This window comes from Dipodomys ordii, unplaced genomic scaffold (genome assembly GCF_000151885.1).
Source record: "Dipodomys ordii isolate 6190 unplaced genomic scaffold, Dord_2.0 Scaffold188, whole genome shotgun sequence".
Taxonomy (NCBI): Eukaryota; Metazoa; Chordata; class Mammalia; order Rodentia; family Heteromyidae; genus Dipodomys; species Dipodomys ordii.
The window spans coordinates 2,859,247-2,877,540 of record NW_012267404.1 but is presented as its reverse complement, the minus strand read 5'-3'; the positions used below and the strand labels follow the sequence as shown (position 1 = coordinate 2,877,540).

The 18,294-nt window shown below is 38.7% G+C and overlaps 1 protein-coding gene and 1 pseudogene across 2 annotated transcripts in view; both read left to right on the top strand.

Moving 5' to 3' along the window:
- The first annotated feature begins 9 nt into the window (after nt 1–9).
- Nucleotides 10–12,141, top strand: LOC105999355 (annotated as a pseudogene).
- A 4,991-nt stretch (nt 12,142–17,132) lies between these two features.
- The window catches only part of LOC105999359 (cytochrome P450 2C5-like), a 14,644-nt gene continuing 13,482 nt past the window's right edge, over nt 17,133–18,294 (top strand). The window contains exon 1 of one of the 2 annotated variants that reach the window (XM_013034332.1): nt 17,133–17,352. In XM_013034332.1, coding sequence (XP_012889786.1) covers nt 17,185–17,352 — 168 coding nt within the window. In that variant the 5' untranslated portion in view covers nt 17,133–17,184. Of the gene's footprint in view, nt 17,353–17,373; nt 17,393–18,294 lie in introns of those variants that run through there. The other variant, XM_013034333.1, reaches the window with a different exon arrangement.

Genomic DNA, 18,294 nt, shown 5'->3' with positions numbered 1-18,294 from the left:
CTTCAGGAGATGACCAAGCTGGCCCAAGATAAACAGACCACCAATTACTCCCTGCTAAGCTTTAACTGCTCTGGAATGTCCAGATGGCCCATTGAGACCCAGCCAGTTTGATAACTCCCTACTACCTCTTATCACCTTGGAATGCCCTGCTGATGCCTCTAGTTGCTGTAAATTTGTCAGTCTGTGATTTTTTTTCTCTCCTTCTCCTTTTGTAACTTTGTAGTTTTTGCCTTTATAAACCCTGTGACATTTCAGCTCGGGGCTCTCCTCCTAAGCTCCGCTGAGTCGGTGTGTGGGACAAAGCCCGAGCTGCAGCCCGCCTGAATAAAGCCTTGCTTTTGCATTTCGGAATGTCTGACTCTCGGTGGTCTTCTTGGTGGGGGTCCTGCGACAGGGGGTACAACAGTACCAGATCTGTTTCACTCCTGTATGAAGAGGAAGAGATGGTCTGGTTGCTGCTGTGATGGTGTACAATCTGTCTTCTCCCTTGGAAGTCACTCACCCCTCATCCTTTGACTACATGCTCCCAAAACCTAGTCACTGAGGGTAGTCATGTCCTTGTGCTGGGCTCAGTACCAAAACTACTTGATTATAGCTGGGGCCCTCTCTATTATCCTACTCAAAATCCAGGTCCCTCATATTGGGATATCAGACGCCCCCATAACACAGATAAGATACAGCTTTCTTCTTCCTAGCACACAGACTCACAGCTCAGCATGGAGGTAGAACAAGTCATCAATCCCTCATGACCAACAGAAGCATACAAGGTGACAAAGAGCAAGGTGGGAGAGTAGTGTTGTGGAAACTATATCCTGTCATTGTATATCATCTCCCTAGGGCTGAACCACCTCTGGGGCCATTTGTTTCTTCACATTCCCTTGGCTCCTGGTTTGACTCTGAGCTGTACAAGCCATATTTCAACATGTTGGTCTTAATCTCCTGAGGTCAAATTTTCTGGCATTTGTCTTAACCTCTGGTCTCACTTCTTCCTGATCTCTCAGTTCCCATTGTTTATATTTCATAAACCTACCAGTATGCAGAGAAAAGTGGAGTAGGGGAATACAGGGTTGGTAGTGACACCTATGTGTATCGAGCCCTAGAGAGCACTGTGAGAGCCCAGCTTTGCAGACACACTGCTGCTTTCTCACAGTCATCGCAGGAAAGAGGTTGTCTCAATACTGAGGAACCAAAAACAGAAGGAAATAAATCAGATGTAACATAGATGAGACAGAATATGTAACTTTAACTATGTGTTAATTAAAATTTTGAATATCTGAGATGAAAGCAGCTTGATCGTGGTGTACGATCTGTTTTATGTGTGGTTGAATCTTTCAAAATACTTTGCTGAAAATTGTTTACCATCTGTGTACATCAAGGGCACTGATATTTGCTTTCTTGGGTGTTTGTTAACTAATTTGAACTTTGGGTTGGTATAACACTGGTATCATGTGAAACACATTGGGGAGGGTTGTTGATTGTAAGGGAGGCTGTGTGGCTATGGGCACAGTCCATATCGGAACTGTATATTTCATATGTAGTTTGGCTGTAAACCAGAAACTCTTGTAGGATAAAATTCTATTAATATTTCAGAAAATAATTCGAGTCCCCAGCTGTACTTGTTGATTACATCACATTACACTATGATTCTCAAGAGCTTAATGCTGAAATTTTACCAAGGGATACCTATCTCTTCATAATCAAAAGGAGTCAATTCAGTAGAGAAAGCTACTGAAAGTGTATCATCAATAATAAGGTGGCTTTACTTTACTAAACCAAATCTTGTCTATTGGTATATGCTTATATATTTGCCTAAAGTATAGCATATACAGGAGTGAAACTCCATGAAGCAAACCTTTCAAACAATGAACAGTCAGTCAAACAAAATGATTATCAGGAAGTTAAAAGGAGGCTGTAAGGGAAGTAGATCATGGAAGGAGAGGGGCTGAATAAAAAATGGAAAGGGAGAGAAATACAGCAGGGATTCTCAATGTACACGTGTAATACAGGCAGTGAGAAATATGAAATGAGTCTGGGGGAAGGAACAGAGAAATGCAGGAAAATCAGGGAAGTGATGACTCAAGTTTGAAAAGTTATAAAAACGAACTTTTCTGCTCTACATTTAAACCATATGGTGCTGTAATAATTAACCACCTGCATGTTTATTTTGGATGTTACAAAGTGTTGAACCAGAGCACACTGTCAGTAAATGTTAATAAGCCATGTAGAACTCAGTGTCTTTGTAGAGGAAACGTTGCATGATGCAGGGGATTATGGGTTCCAGCCTCAGGTATACCAACTGTAGTCTATTTGTCCTTCACTATGGGACTGTATCTCCAAGGCTCAGTTACTCTGCCCTAAATGGAAATAATTTTACCTTAGGCAAAGGAGTTGAATCAAAAGTATGTAAACATTCTATATATATTTTCAAAATCCACACAAAGATTCCCAATAAATATGAGGCTGAAACGTTTTAACAGTACTTCATTTTCCTTACTTTTAGCTCATGAATTAGCTTATGAATTGCTGAATTAATGTAGAACAAAACGATGATATCTTTTCAAATGTGCTTTGTCTTTGGTTTTGTCTTCACTATTGTACTAATGTATACCATTCATTACAATGGAACTTAAATCCTTATGATGACTGAATTCTGTCTTAGTTCTGTTATCTTCATGGTCTTCCTCCATTTTAGTTTTATTTCCCTCCCTTCAGTTTTCTAGTCTATCCCTAGCTATTTTCTTCTTCTGTCTGTAATTTCTCTTTCTTTGTCTGTATTATTGACCAAAAGAATAGAAATTGTCTTCCAAAGGTGACTGGAAAGAGAAGCCTTATTGGTTCAAGATCTCTCTACTGTATCGCCAGGTCTTGATGCTTCCCTCATATGTACTGAGAGATTTCACCTCTGCATACTAAAATAGCTCTCCAGTAATCTGCAGTGAAGCCATAGTATAACATTGTGGCCATCAGAAAAAGTCATGGTTCTCCCTTTGCTGAGCTTGTGACATTGTTTTCTTGTTCTAACTGAATCTCAAATTTCTCATTGGAAAACTGTAAGAGAAATCTATCTTCTCTGTGTGTACTGCATAATGGTGAATATCATGGAATTTTATTTAGCTAGGATCTTTATATATGTTGATTATTCATGGGCTGAATCAAATAACTTATTTTGATATAAAATTTACAGAGGACATTAAGTAGTTGGAAAGCTTCTATTACTGAGAAAAAATATGTCTTGGTTTTGACAAGGAAATAAAACCATCTTTAAAGGATATACTCATATTATATACAAGTGATAAATTGTAAACTGGCTATTATGTTGACAATTAAACATTTTGATTATTTTTCTTATATCAGACCATTTCCTTGGCATATGATGTCCTTATTGGTAAAATGCTCACCTGCGGGTGTGAGGTCCTAGCTATGATCTCTAGCAAGGAAAACATGTTTTACTTAACATCTCCAAGTTCTTCTAACTTGCTTAGCCATTTGAAATGTCGGTGACTTCTCCCCGCCCCCCCCTCAACATTACTAACACTATGTCATCTATTCTGTAAAATCAAGCCATAATCTCCAGGGAGATTTTCACTGGAAAAAATAATCACACAAGTTCAAAGAACATTTCATTTTGACTTTTTAATCTCTAAGACTGGGACAACAGTCACTCCAAAGAGAATTGCAAAGGGATTGGAGCACATCTAGCTGATGGGCCCATGAGTTTGAAAGACTCAGGTACACTGACAGAGGTGGGATTTGAGCTTGCCCTTGTTACCACAAGGGGAAGGCTAACCTGGATCTGGTTGTGATCTTAGCGCTCAGTGTCTTCTTCTGCTTCCCCTTTCACTGTGGAGACAGAGCCCTGGAAAAGTGAGGCTCCCTCCTGGCCCAACTCCTCTCCCAATTATTGAAACATTTTATAAAATCATTCAACTAGGTTTCAGCTAGATAACTCTGTGTCTTTCTAAAGTAGATTTGGCTCTGGTTTCAGAGTTGCTCATCTGTTTTCACTATGTTTTTTGGACCCTTAGAAATTTATGACAAAATAACTTTCTCTGCCAACTCCACTTACCTATGAAATATTTGTCAAAATGTACTTGGTTGTTAGCTTTCCAATGAATTGAAAATAAAAATAAAATCATTATTTCTTGGCAATTACATGCATACATTATATACACACAAACATATGCACGTGTGCATGCACACATACACACACATAATCTCCAAGGCTTCAAAATTACCCTATACTTCCTTGGCTGAAATAAAACCTCCAAAGAAATTGTTAGTGCTGACATTTAAAAAGAACCCAGTAGATGACCAGCTTACTCAATTGATTTCATATTTTTAATGAACTTTATTCATTCTCTGAATGACATTCGTTCATTATTCAGAACATTTAACTTAAGTCACTTTTCCTTAGGGTTGATAGAAATGAATTGGGGAGATTTTTACATACAAACAGAAGTTAAATTTAGATATTTTTGTGGTATATAGAATCAATAAAATGAGCCAGGCACCAGTGGCTCATGCCTGTAATCCTAACTACTCCAGGAGGCTGAAATCTGACAATCACAGTTCAAAGCCAACCCAGGCAGGAATGTCTGTAAAACTCTTATCTCCAATTAACCACCAGAAAACCAGAAGTGGTGCTGTGGCTCAAGTGGTAGAGCACTCGCCTTGAGCTGAAGAGCTGAGGGAGAGTACACAGGCCCAGAGTTCAAGCACCACAATTGACAAAAAAAAAAAATTGATAAAATGATGTTTTATATTTTAATTGTGTTACCTGTAAAACAATAGATTTTTCTTAAGAGAGGAACAAAAAATTTAAATTATGAAAGCATTCTGATTTCTTCATGGCTAAATTAAACAATATCACACTATTTTTTTTGCATCGCCTTTGGGATATATATTAAATTTTAAGTTTAATTAGGGACATGGACATTTACTTCCACATTAATTTCCTTCATTATACTTGCTTTTCTTTGAGTTTATGCATTCACATGAACACCAAAAAGACTAAATTTATGTATTTTATATACATTTCACCTATATAGGATTTATACAGAAGTTCTCAGTTTATTTTAGAGTAATAAATGTATCTTCTATTTATTATCCTCTGTAAATAGGTCTACCAATACATCATGAATACATTCTGCAATTTTTCTTCCAAACATGTGAACTCGCCCACAAAACATTTCTTGTTCTTTAATATTCATGTATATTGTCCTACAATTTCACATACAGGTGTGATTCTGCTCTGAATATTTCAATTATTGCCTTTCTTCCATAATGCCAGACAGCAGCTATTAAGAGAGTAAAGTCAGTGAGGGGAAACTAAATGTGTTAAATGCCATTATTTAATCAGAAAGTTTGTAATGGCCAAAAGTGAAATGTTGATTGAATGAATGCTGAACACTCGACTCTGAGAGGAGAACTTTTGGATAAGATAGTGCTTAAAATTACCAGAATACCTTACCTGTCAGAAGTCTGTCTGTTTTAATGGTATTTTAAAAGGTTTCCGATTCCAGTCTCCTGAATTGTGCTCCCTGCAATGTGATTTGCTCCATTATTTTCCAGAAATGTTTTGATTATAAACATCAAGATTTTCTTACCCAGGGGCTGGGAAGGTGGTAGAGCGCCTGCCTTGCATGCCTGAGGTCCTGGGTTCGGGTTCGATTCCTCAGCACCACATAAGCAAAAAGAAAAAAGCCAGAAGTGGCACTGTGGCTCAAGCAGTAGAGCGCTAGCCTTGAGCTGAAGAGCTGAGGGACAGTTCCCAGGCCCGGAGTTCAGGCCCCACGACCGGACCCAAAAAAAAAAAAAAGTTTTCTTACCTTGATGAAAAAATTCAATGAAAATATGAAGAATCAGAACTCACACTGGATGCAGGTGAGGCCAGATTCTTTTATTCCTGACAAAAACTGTGATCCGTTTGGGTGATGCTTCCAAATAATCTCTATGTAGCAAGCGGTGAAAAGAACGTGTAGTCATTACAGTTCTGCCTGTAGCAGAATGGAGTGAATCCCTGGGAAAGACTTCGTAATTCCATATTTTAAGCCAGGAGAAAGTAAAGGCACAGATACTGGACCTTTGACTTCCGGAGAGCGAGACAATCCATCCAGGCACAGTGAAAAGTGCACAAGTTTATTTACACTATTTACACCAGAAATGGGTCTTGCGACTACCTTGTCCTGGGCTAGATACCCAGAACCAGGAGCAGTCTCAACCATCAAACCTCCAAGCCTGCAATGGGCAGCCCTGATCCCCCGACCTTTATTATTTCGTCTGCAAACCACCAAATTAGTCAGTCTGCAAACCTCAGACCTCCAGAGCTCCAAACCTCCAAAGGGGAAGGCTTTTCTTTTCTACCCTTCCTCCTTCTCTGCAGGCCTCTCCACTCTCCACAGGTCTGCCCTGCTCTGCTCTGGGAGGAGCCTCTCCACAGGCCTCTCTAGAAGGAGGTCCCAAATGGTCTCCAGAGCCCCAAATGGCCTCGTGAGTCTTGTCCTGTCCTCCATAGGCCTGCCCTGCTCTGCTCTGGCAGGCTTTCCCCTCCAGCAGTCTCTCCTCCACTCCTACTACTCTCCATAGCTGCCCCTTCCTCCCTCAGGACTGTTTTCCAACTGCCATTCATGCTCCTCCCCCAAGCTCCCCACTGTCCAATCACTTCTTGACAGCTTGCCCCACCCCCTGACCGGGGTATGTCCCGTGCAATTGGCAGCATGGCTCGCCTTGGGGTGTTGACATCAGCCTCTCAATGCCCTGCTCTGTCCCTTGGCCTGGTGTGTGGAGCAGTGAGGTTGGCCTATGGCCCTCCCCCTGAGCAGGCCGGGCCACAGGGCCACACTATTGGAGCTTCACCGATGATCAGGTTATTACCCTGGGCTGGCTTTTGAGCCTGTAGGCCAAGCTGTTTATGGTTTTGATCCTAAAGTCCCCCGTGCTTGTGTCCCAGCCCCAAGATTATCCTGACATTCTATGGCTATTCAGATTCTTTTTTTAAAGCTTTAAAACCCGAGGCTTTAAAACTTTCCTCCAATCATCGCTTAGACTCCTCTTCATTTCTCATATGTATTCAGGAAGATGCTGTCTTCTTTCAGGATGGGAGAAGGTTTGGGACAGCAAAAGCTTCCAGGAATTGTGTTTTATATAGGATGATTAATCTTCAGTCATCACTGAAGATCACCCAGTGATCACTGGGTTAGGGATGACAAAAAGATTGGATTTATGGTGCGTATAAACCAGAAAGTATCTATTCGCCTCTATGATGAATTAGCATGTACTTTACCATTTCTAAGTAATACTTGTGTGACCTTGAAAAGCTGTTTAACTACTCTAGGACACAGCTGTTTTCCAAGGCATCTCTGACTATCTCCATAACATTCATTCTGGGTTACGTTTGAGCAACAAATACTATGGCTGTTGGTGGTGCCATACACCTGTAATCCCAGTCCTTAGGATACTGAGATAGGAGGATCACCAGTTTTATGCCAGTGTAGGCTATGTAAACTAAACTCTTGTCTCACACACACACACACACACACACACACACACACACACACACAAAACAGCAAAAAATAGCAGGGATTACTAGGTTTGTCTTCTAAATCAAAGTATCCTACATTACTTAATCTGTTTTGTAATCTACCTAATGTGACTCACATTAATTAACACCATCTTAAGTTATGACATTGCAGTGAAGAATTGACAGATAAAATAAGTCACTTGATAAAAAATGTTTTTGGAGGGAATAATGATGATTTATAAACTTAAGAGATGGTTTTCATCTTCGAGGTTATTGGCAGAACTCTCTCCCACAATTCTTCTCTACAGGCATAGAGAATTAGTGAGTATTTATAAGAAACACTATGCCACAAATGGATGCCACCATTTTTGCATATTTACAACTGTAATTTATTTTTTGTACATTTTTTATTCTAAAAATACTGTACAGAGGGGTTACAGTTACATGAGCAAGGTAATTAGTACATTTCTTAACAGGATTTGCTCTATGGTAACATGATCAGCTTTTTATTAATATGTCAGCCCAGGGCTTCAACTCAGGACTTGGCACTGTCCCTGACCTTATTTTTGCTCAAGACTAGGGTTCTACCACTTGAGCCACAGCTGGCTTTTTGGTACTTAATTGGAGATAAGAGTCTCAGACTTCATTGCCCAGGCTAGCTTTTCACCATGATACTCAGGTCTCAGCCTTCAGGATTACAGGTATGAACCAGTTACATCTGACTTATCCTCAGCTCTTTCTTGTAGATCTGTGATATTTTCCCTGCTATCATTGATTACTTTCCAGGAATTCACAGCAGAGTTTTTTTTAAAAAAATACTTCTCAAGTGAGAGACTATATTTTAAAGAAAGCAAAAGAATACCAGGAACCACTGGACATGAATAATCCTTGAGACTTTATTGACTGCTTCCTGATACAAATAGAGCAGGTAAAATATGAACATCAGCTCAGTTAGTTAATTATTTGGGCAACATGTGGTTTATTTTCTAGTGCTTTAATGACTTAGAATTGTTAAAATAGTCAGTATTGCTTGACAAGTCCATTGTACATATTTTGTGCAAGAATCTCCACTAAGTATAGTGGAAGATTAAATTGAATTGAGAAATAATTAGAATACATTGACCAAGAATAGCCTCAACCCTTTTCCTTTAGAGAAATTAAAGCAAATATGGTGGCACATATGCTAATCTCAACAAGTCAGGAGGCTTGCTGGTTTGGACAAACCTGGCCTTGTCTTCAAAAGATGTGGGGGAGGAATAGTAGTGATAATTTAGCTGAAGAGAAACAGAGTAAACTCAGAAAGTAATGTTGAAAAATTACAAAAACAGAAAATACAATGCTCTGTGTATGAGCATTGTAAGCATGTATGTATCACACAGAATATAAAGGATAAAGGAAGAGTTAACTTTTCCTAGGTGAATTACTGCATTTGTATGTTATAATATACCTTGATGTATCTTCTGTCATGGGGAAGAGAAGGAATTTAAGAAGGGCTCGATTCTTCCTTGCAACTGTGTCTTGAGTAAGAGAAAGGACATAGTGGATCGGCAGTCAGAGCCTTTGGATTGTATCTTATGGGGAGAATGAATTTGTTGCATGGTTTATGCAGTTTCAAAGAGTTTCACAAATGGAAAATTTAGACAGGCAAAAATAAGAGTATAGGTAGTAACAACATGTTGGTTCACTGATCAGATGCACAATCTAGGTTGTATTGACTAACCATAATATTGTGAGTTATTTGGGATTGACCAGGATTCAAATGCTGGCAAACTGACAGATAATAGAACTAAATTATTCCTTAAGAGAAGAAGAATAATCAACACTCGTTTTTTACTCTTGACAACACTGCTTCTGATTTGTTTGTGGCTGGCTGGGACAGAGATGACAAGCACAATGTTGAGGTACGGTCTGCTGATGAAGCAGCCCCACAACACAGGTAGGAGCACAGGTGAAGAGCTAAGCGGAGGTCTGCTGATCCTGATGGAGCTTGAATTCAGGGCCTAGACACTGTCCCTTAGCTCATTTTTCTTTTCTTTTCTTTTTTCATTTTTGCCTGTTTTGGGCCTTAACCTCAGGCCCTGGGCATTGTCCTTGAGCCTGTATGTGCTCAAGGCTAGCACTCTACCACTTGAGTCACAGCCTCATTTCTGGCTTTTTCTGACTAGTTTATTGGAGGTCAAAGTCCCATGGACTTTCCTGCCTGGGCTGGCTTCAAACCACAACGTTCAGATCTCAGCCTCCTGAGTAGCTAGGATTACAGGAGTAAACCAACAGCACCTGGTTTAGCTTTTATGTTTGTTTGTTTTTGCCTTGAAGATGAGTTTCACAAACTTTCCTATCCAGGCTGGCTACAACCTATGGTCCTAAAATTGCATCCTCTTGAGGACCCTAGGATTATAGGCATAAGCCACCAGCACCCAGGAGGAAATGAGTTTATTGACTGGCATTACGAACATAAATTGGACTAGGATTCTTACAATGTTTTTATTGTCAAAAAAAAACCTAACTCGTATAGCATTTAAATTTTTGCAGATACTTTCTTTTATCTTAATCGTTCTAAATTTGAGTTAGGAAAAGTGAAACTCTACTTTTTAAAGCACTAGTTCAAAACCACTATAAGAAATACATCTTCCTAAAAGAATTTCATTTATTATTTCAGAAATCTTTATCCCCAAAACTTCTGTTCAAAATATAAGAAAAATGTCAGGGTTTTAAAAAATATTTTTTATATTTTCAGACATTGTCTACCAGCTGTGAAATTGTGTTTCTTTTTTGTCAGTATTTCACGATATGAGGATGACTTAGTTGCAAATGGCATTCAGTCATTTGGAGTATCAAGACAGGAGAAAAGGAAACACATCAATTTTTCAGCATATTAATGAAAGACAGAGAGTAAAGGATTAAAATTTACCAAGCAGTGAGATCATTATATTGTAACAAATATCAAAAGATAGAACTTTAGGAAAGAATAGGAAACAGTCTCTCTACTAGCTTGGAAATGACACTTGTCCAAAACATTATCAAATTAGTTTGATGGATTCTACTCACATTGCTGTTGCTGGTGTGACTGATTTTACACTACATAACAAAGAGAAAGTTGTTCTTTGCAGAAATTGAACTTGAAAGTGCTATTCTCATGGGCAGTGCTGGCCTCAGGGACCTTGGGCAGTGACAGAAGAGAAAAATGGTGCATAGGGCTGCAAGGGAAATATGGCAATGGCCCAATTCTTGAATCTAGAGATTCTCCATCTTGCCTCTTGAAATCCAGGAGCCAGATGCAGTGAAGAACTGTGGAGTGTGGACCTTCATATTTATCCATCTTAAATAGAAAATTCTCTCCAGGTGTCCTGCAGTGTAAATGTACTAAAAACATCTACTAAAAACACAAGGTCATGGACCACCAGGCTAGAAGAGAGAGTCATGACATATTATGTCAAATAAAAATATTTATAACTACTCCCTTACATACCCCCCCACAAATACATTATAACTTAGCGTTAAACCTCATGCATTATCTTGAAAGGTATTTAGTATTTTACTGAAATTTTATACTCCTATTTTTATCATATTGTGTGCCTAAATATACTTCTGATCATATAATTTATTAATGTGTAATATTGTTGATTGCTTTCCTAATTTCCATGTAGTGTTGAAATTCTGAGCAGAAGGGGCCACTTCTATCCTAGTGCATTATTTCTCTATTGCATATCACCAGCTAAAGTGAAGGAAGAGATTGTCCCTGTGACTGGCAGGCACCCGAGCCCCTGCATGCAGGACAGGAGCCAAATGTCCTACACAGATGCTGTGCTGCATGAGATCCAGAGATACATTGATCTCCTTCCCAACAGTGTGCCCCATGCAATGAACTGTGATATTACAGTCAGAAATTACTTAAATCCCAATGTAATTGACTTTCTTCAATATAGCATTTTAGTGGTCTCCTATGTTCCCAATTCATATCATAGTTCTACTCCTGCACTAACACACACACGCTCTCTCTCTCTCTCTCTCTCTCTCTCTCTCTCTCTCTCTCTCTCTCTCTCTGGCTCCTGAATGGGCTTTGTGTTGTTTTTAGTTTAGGCTGTAAATAACAGGCTTGGTATCTGGGATTGTAATTATTTGAAACTTGTTTTGCCTTCTAAATATTATTTTGGCTACTCTTAGATGTTTACATTCCCAGATAAATGTTATAAGTTCAGTTTATCTCTTTCCCAAAAGTTGGTTCTATGACTTTTCTCAGAGTAATAATGTGTCTATAGATGCACATGAAAAAAATTAAATCTTTTGTTCCATTGATACTTTTGATTCAAGAGTCACTTTTGGTTCCACATTTTCTGGGCTTTATTTTCTCAATAATGTTTTGTTTTTAGTCTGGTGGCTTTATCTTGAGACTTTTTTTTTTAATTAGAGGAGGGATTTCTAGCTGTGTTAGTCGCTGTCATTACTCTAATATCATCCTTGAAATATTCAATTTAAGAGAAAACAATTTCTTTTAACTCAGTTTCAGTCAATGGTCAATTGGCTTTGTCACTTCTGGACCTATACAGGTTGAGTTAAAATATGGCATTGAGAATGTGGTTGAGCAAAGTTGCTCACATAATGGTGAACAAGAAGCTGAGTGAAGCAGATGAGAGGTGTGAAGAAGACATTATCTCCTGGGAAGTGGAGCTGTGGCTCAAGTGGTGGCATGTCATCCTTGAGCAAAAAGCTAAATGGCAGTGTGAGGCCCCAAATTCAAGCATTAGTTCCAGCATACACACAAAAAGGCCTCGTTCATATTACCTCCTTCTACACAGAGCCTACCTCCTGCTTCCACCTTCCGTAAATCCTCTCAATTATCAGTATACTGACTAGATCAAGCCCTGATGCAAACTGAGACATTTTTAGTGGAATTTTTACCTATCTCTAAGCCCTGATCTTACAATGAATATAGACTCGGTGGTCTTTCAATTGAGTTATTTTACTTGACTTACTGAGATTCCATGTTCATTATTTTTGTGGTTCTTTTTCAAAATTTCTGTGTAGATCTATAGTCTATTCAGATTGTAGTTTTTCAGGATGTCAATTCTATCCTAGCAATATTTGCTGGTAAGCTCCCTTTTTCACTTGTACCCCTAGTCTCTGCCACACTGTCATGTGATCTCTTGTGCATGCACTGTTTTACCCTGAAAGACACTATCCAAAATCTCTGGGTTCCCTCCATTCTCTCTTCAACTTCACTATTTTGCTACAGTAACCCAATCTTGAAAGCTGCTACCTTTCAGTTGCTTTTATTCCAATTATCAGATAAGTGGGAAAGTAGCTGTATGCCTTTCATCCACCATTTTCTATCATTCAAATGTATTTATTTTCTAGATTATTTTATAGCATTTTCCCTTTGCAGTTCAGTGTCAGTTAAGAAACAGATATATAGTACGGCTATTTTGTCCTTTTAATCTGCTGTAATCTTGAGCGGTTCCTGCTTTTATATGCTTGCTATAACCCATCAATATATAGACATTACTGAAGACTTCAGCCCAGCAGTAATGTGAAATATTCCTTAGGCCAATTTTGTGTTACCATATCATGGTATCAAATACAAATGCTCATGGTACCTGGGATATTGACTAAAGGAGTGTACAGTTAGATCTGAGCTTAGAGGATGACAAGAATCGTGTAAAGTCCATAAAATATCAGACTAGAAATGGGAACCACTAATAATGTGGTCATTCACAAGAAAAAAAAAGTGGAAATTTGAAGTTTCAAGAGAACAATTAAAATATGAGAGTACTTGAAAACATTTTCATGAATTAGATAATCAACCAAATTTTAAATAAACCATTTGTTGAGATCAGATGTGTAGACTGAGGCTGTCCATCCTTTTCTCCTTCTGTCTATCCAATCATCCATTCATCCCTCCATTCATCCATCTACCCAATATACCATCAACATTGCTGTATATTCTCCTTGTGCTACTTACAAAGGGAATGCTTTTCATGGTGACAGTTATATATGAAAATCAATTATCTTCTTTGTGCTTTGTATTCAGGAAAATGGATTTGTATGGGTGAGGACCTGGCCCACACGGAGCTGTTTTTATTCTTCACCACCATTTTACAGCACTTCAATCTGAAATCTCTCACTGACCCAAAGGATCTCAATACCACTCCAGCTGCCAAAAGATTGGTTTCTGTGCCCCGCAAGCACCAGCTTTGCTTCATTCCTGCCTGAAGAAGAGCAGACACTGTAGTGCTTGCTGTGCTATCATCTGCAACCTACTACTCTAGAAATCATTCTTCTGTCTCCCTATACTCCCATCTAGGATGCCTTCTCTGTCTTTGCTTCATACCTCTCAATTTCTGCAAGATCATCGGAAGCCCCAACTTCCATTACAGAGAGGGACTTGAGTCACTGCACAAATATATCTGCTGTTCCTTATGTTCTATATTACATGTAATGTATTGATAATGTCATGTCCTAATCCTTATTGGATGGTCAGTTATTAGCATATTAGCAATGAGCAAAAAGATCAGAATATGAAAATTCACAGCCACATCTCTCCTGCATATCCTGAATAAAAAGCATTATTAACTTCTAAGTCAGTTCTCAGTCCTTCTTTCTTTTAAGCTTGATGTGAGGAAGAGGTCAAAGAAAATAAAAGCCAGGAGAACTTTGTTTTGGTCTTCATAATAATAAACACAGAGATGGTGTAGGGAAAGATGACAGAATGACACTTGGAAGGAGTGTCATGTATAATGGACTGAGAAGACAGAAAATCAAGGAACAGATCCAACCTGGATTGAAATATTCCAAGTAACAGCCATTGGGAGAAATGAGCATTAAATGTTAAAACACATGCCCTTGCTTTGCTGTTGCTGTGCACATAAAATAATGATTTAAAATATGTTTTTTACTACATGTTCTCACTTTTGAGCCAAGTGTAACTGAATGCTTCCATATTTGTATTCATATATTTTATGTATGACTTTTCTCGTCCAATAGAAAGTTCCCAGAAAACCTCTCCTGTCTTTTCTGTTTGTATACTTTTTTGTTTCTTTTTTTCACTGTTGTGGTTTTGTCTTGTTTCTCTGTATTTTTTTATGGTACTATTGGTTGAAGGCATGTTCTTATGCATGCTAGGTAAGTGCTCTTCCACTTGGTCCATGCTTCCACTTGGTTTTGTTCAAGGTTATTCTTGAGATATGTCTCAAAGTTTTTGACTGGAGCCAATGTTGGACTGCAATCCTCCCATCTATACCTCCCATGAAACTCGGATCATAGGTACATGCCATCACACTCAGCTTGTGTAATAAGATGGTGTTTCACTCACTTATTTCCTGGGATGACCTCATACTACAAGCCTTGGAGTCTCTACATACTGTTTAACTGGGATTACAAGCATGTGAAACCCCACCCAACTCCACAATGGAATTCTATGCCTCCATCATAAGAAAGAATGACACTGCCCATTTGTTAGGAAATGAAAAGACTTAGAAAAAATTATATTAAGTGAAGAAAGCCAGGCCCAAAAACATAGGTCCCATGGTTTCCCTTATTTGCTATAACTCATGTATGTCTAGGATAATCTTACCAGACAAGCAGAAAAGGTCAAAAGCTATGTACATATGACCATATAAGATGATGCTAAGCAAAACAAACCCAAAGGTAGGGACACAAGAAGGTTTATCTTTGTTGCTGTTGTACTTATAATGTACTATGTGATTTTGTTGTTTGTTCTTCCCCATGGCATAACCCATTTTCACTGTATTTGATTCTGGTGTCCTGCATCTTGTATATACATTTTTCTAATTTGGGGAGAAGAAGGGAAATAACAAAATGCTGAAACAAGGATACAGGTTGACCCATTGTAACCATGAAATGTACAAGACACTATGTTGAAAACAAACTTTACAACTTTGGTGGGGGAGGGAGGAGTTGGGAAGGTGGGGATAGAAGGGATAGTAGGGGAAAAACAAAGGAGGAGGCAACAATGCTGGATAGGAAATGTACTTATTCTCTTTCTCATGTAACTGGAACCCCTCTGTATAGTATTTTTACAATAAAAATATATATTATAAATCCTCATTTCCATATTTTATAGTTCATTTTGATTAGCATTATTTTATGTGGTCATATGTACATAGCCTTAGGGCTGCTGTGATCCTCTGCTAGAAATATCCTAGACATAGAGTAATTATTACAAATGAGGGAAACCATGGAGACCATATTTCTTTGGGCCTAGCTTACTTCACTTAATATGACTTTTTTCCATGTCTTTGTTTCCTTACTAATGGGGCAATGCCATTCTTTCTGATGGAAGCATAGAATTGCACATTTTCTTGATACACTCATCTACTGAGGGGTTACAGTTACATGAGAAAGAGAATAAGTACATTTCCTATCCAGCACTGTTGCCTCCTCCTTTGTTTTTCATCTACTGAGAGGCATCTGGGCTGATTCTATATTTTAGGTTTGGTAAATAATGCTGCAATGAACACACTTGTGCTTGTGGCTTTAGTGTGGCCTTGCTTGTAGTCATTTGGTTAAATGCCTAGGAGTAAGATTTCTTTCCTTTCTTTTTTAAAATATGTTTTTAGTGTAAAAATACTGTACAGAAGGGTTATAGTTACATGAGCAAGGTCATGAGTACATTTCCCATGAAGCATTGTTACCTCCAACTTTGTCTTTCCCCACCATACATTCCCTCCCACCTCCCCAACTACACTCGCCCCAACACCCCCTACCCACCCACCCCTGCCCCCAGCCTAAATTGTAAAGTTCATTTTTCAACATAGTGTCATGTACATCTCATTGTTGCAATGGGACAACCTGTATCCCTGTTTAAGCATTTTGTCTTTTCCCTTCCCCTCCCCAAATTAGAGAAGTGAAGTGTATATACAAGATACAGGGCACTGGAATAAAAAACAGAGGTTATACCCTGGGCAGCGGGGAAAGGGGGAACATAGAAAGAAACCAAAAAAATCACATGGTACATTATAAAGATGTTAGAAACAATAGCAAAAAAGGAAACAAACACTTGTGTCCCCCCCCCTTTTTTTTGCCAGGTGTATGGCTTGAACTCAGGGCCTGAGCACTGTTCCTGAGCTGCTTTTGCTCAAGGCTAGCACTCTACTACTTGAGCCACAGTACTACTTCTGTTTTGTTCTGTTTATGTGGTGCTGAGAAATAAAACACAGAGCTTCATGCATGCTAGGCAAGCACTCTGCTACTAAGCCACATTCCCAGCCTAAGAAACATTTTTAAGTTACAATTCATACAGCTTACGGAATACCCAAAGTCATAAATTTTCTACTGGTAAATTAGCTGGGAATGTAGAATTTTCACCGATCTTTTTGATTAAATGATCAACTTTAATATCTTCCAGAAATGACTGCACAATGTAAAAGCTTATATTTTTAATGACCAAGCATGGACATTAGCCAGTAAGATTACATAACTCTCAAATTTGGCCTAGAATGAAGGACAAAGATAATAACCTTTGTTTCATTTTGTATTTTGTTTTATCTCAGTCATTGAGACAAACTCTATTCAACTGAGAGGTTAAAGTTCACCCAATTGGTTTAATCATTTTTCTGCCCAAGAAGCATATGTTGACTCAGCCAGGAGTGTTATGAAAGCTCAAGATTGCAAGCTCACAGTTGTCTCAGCAAGAAGAGAAGGCCTCAATGGATACAGTTGTGTTCCTGGTGCTGGGTCTCTCCTGCCTGCTTCTGATTTCATTCTGGAAACAGAACTCTGGGAGGAAGAGACTCCCTCCAGGCCCCACTCCTCTTCCAATTATTGGAAATTTCCTGCAAATAGACATTAAAGATGTCAGAAACTCCTTAGCCAATGTGAGTATGCTTGCTGTTCTTCTCATAGATTGCAAGTGAGGTAAGTTAACCCTAGTTTCTTGTCTGAAAATAAAATCATACAGCTACAGTACTGTAGTAGATAATCACAAAGCACTATGCTTCCTGTAAACTATGATGTACCACTAACTTTTTACAATTTGCCCTTGGCTGAAGAATCATGGAATGAATAATGCATTTTTTTTTCAGTAGAACAAAATTTAAGCCATTTGTATTAATAACCAAAATCACAGAGTAGCAACATTTGTGAATGGTTTCCCCTTATTCATTTTACAGTAATTTTGTATGACTTGGGGCTGAAGATATAGAGCAAAAAAGTGTTTTGATTAGATATTTCATCTACTAAGTCATGCATCATCCTGTCTGTGGTCCCCTGTTTTGTTTTGTTTTGTGTTGTGTTGTTTCAAAGTTAAACATTTTTGAAGAGTCAACTTATGCCTAATGTCAAGTGATTGCCTCTAGATGTGGAATAGCATGAAGAATTTTAAAAAGCAATGCGTTGGAGCATACTTGGTATCTAAATCTGTTTGAACAAAGACATTGTCAGGAGCACAGAATGCTGAACGATGGAAGAAATTATTCTTCCAAGAGATGTTTTCTGTCCTGAGGCTGCCTTTGGGGGCTGGGGGCCGGGGTGGGGAACGCTCCCTGTGTTTGTTATATTGGTATATTTCAAACTTGTCTAGGCAGTAAAAGTTACCTGTTGTTGCAAGTTATTACTGTTCATAGGGCTTCAAAGCCAGTTTCTCCACAGTGTCACAGTTCATCCTGAAGCAGGTGTTGGTATAGGTGTCCACTTCAAAAGGAGCAGTATGACTTGTAGAAAACAAAAGCTAGATCCTCATATATCACCCTGCACCAGAATCAACTCCAAATGGATCAAAGACCTCGAAGTCAAAGCAGACACTCTGAAAACATTACAGG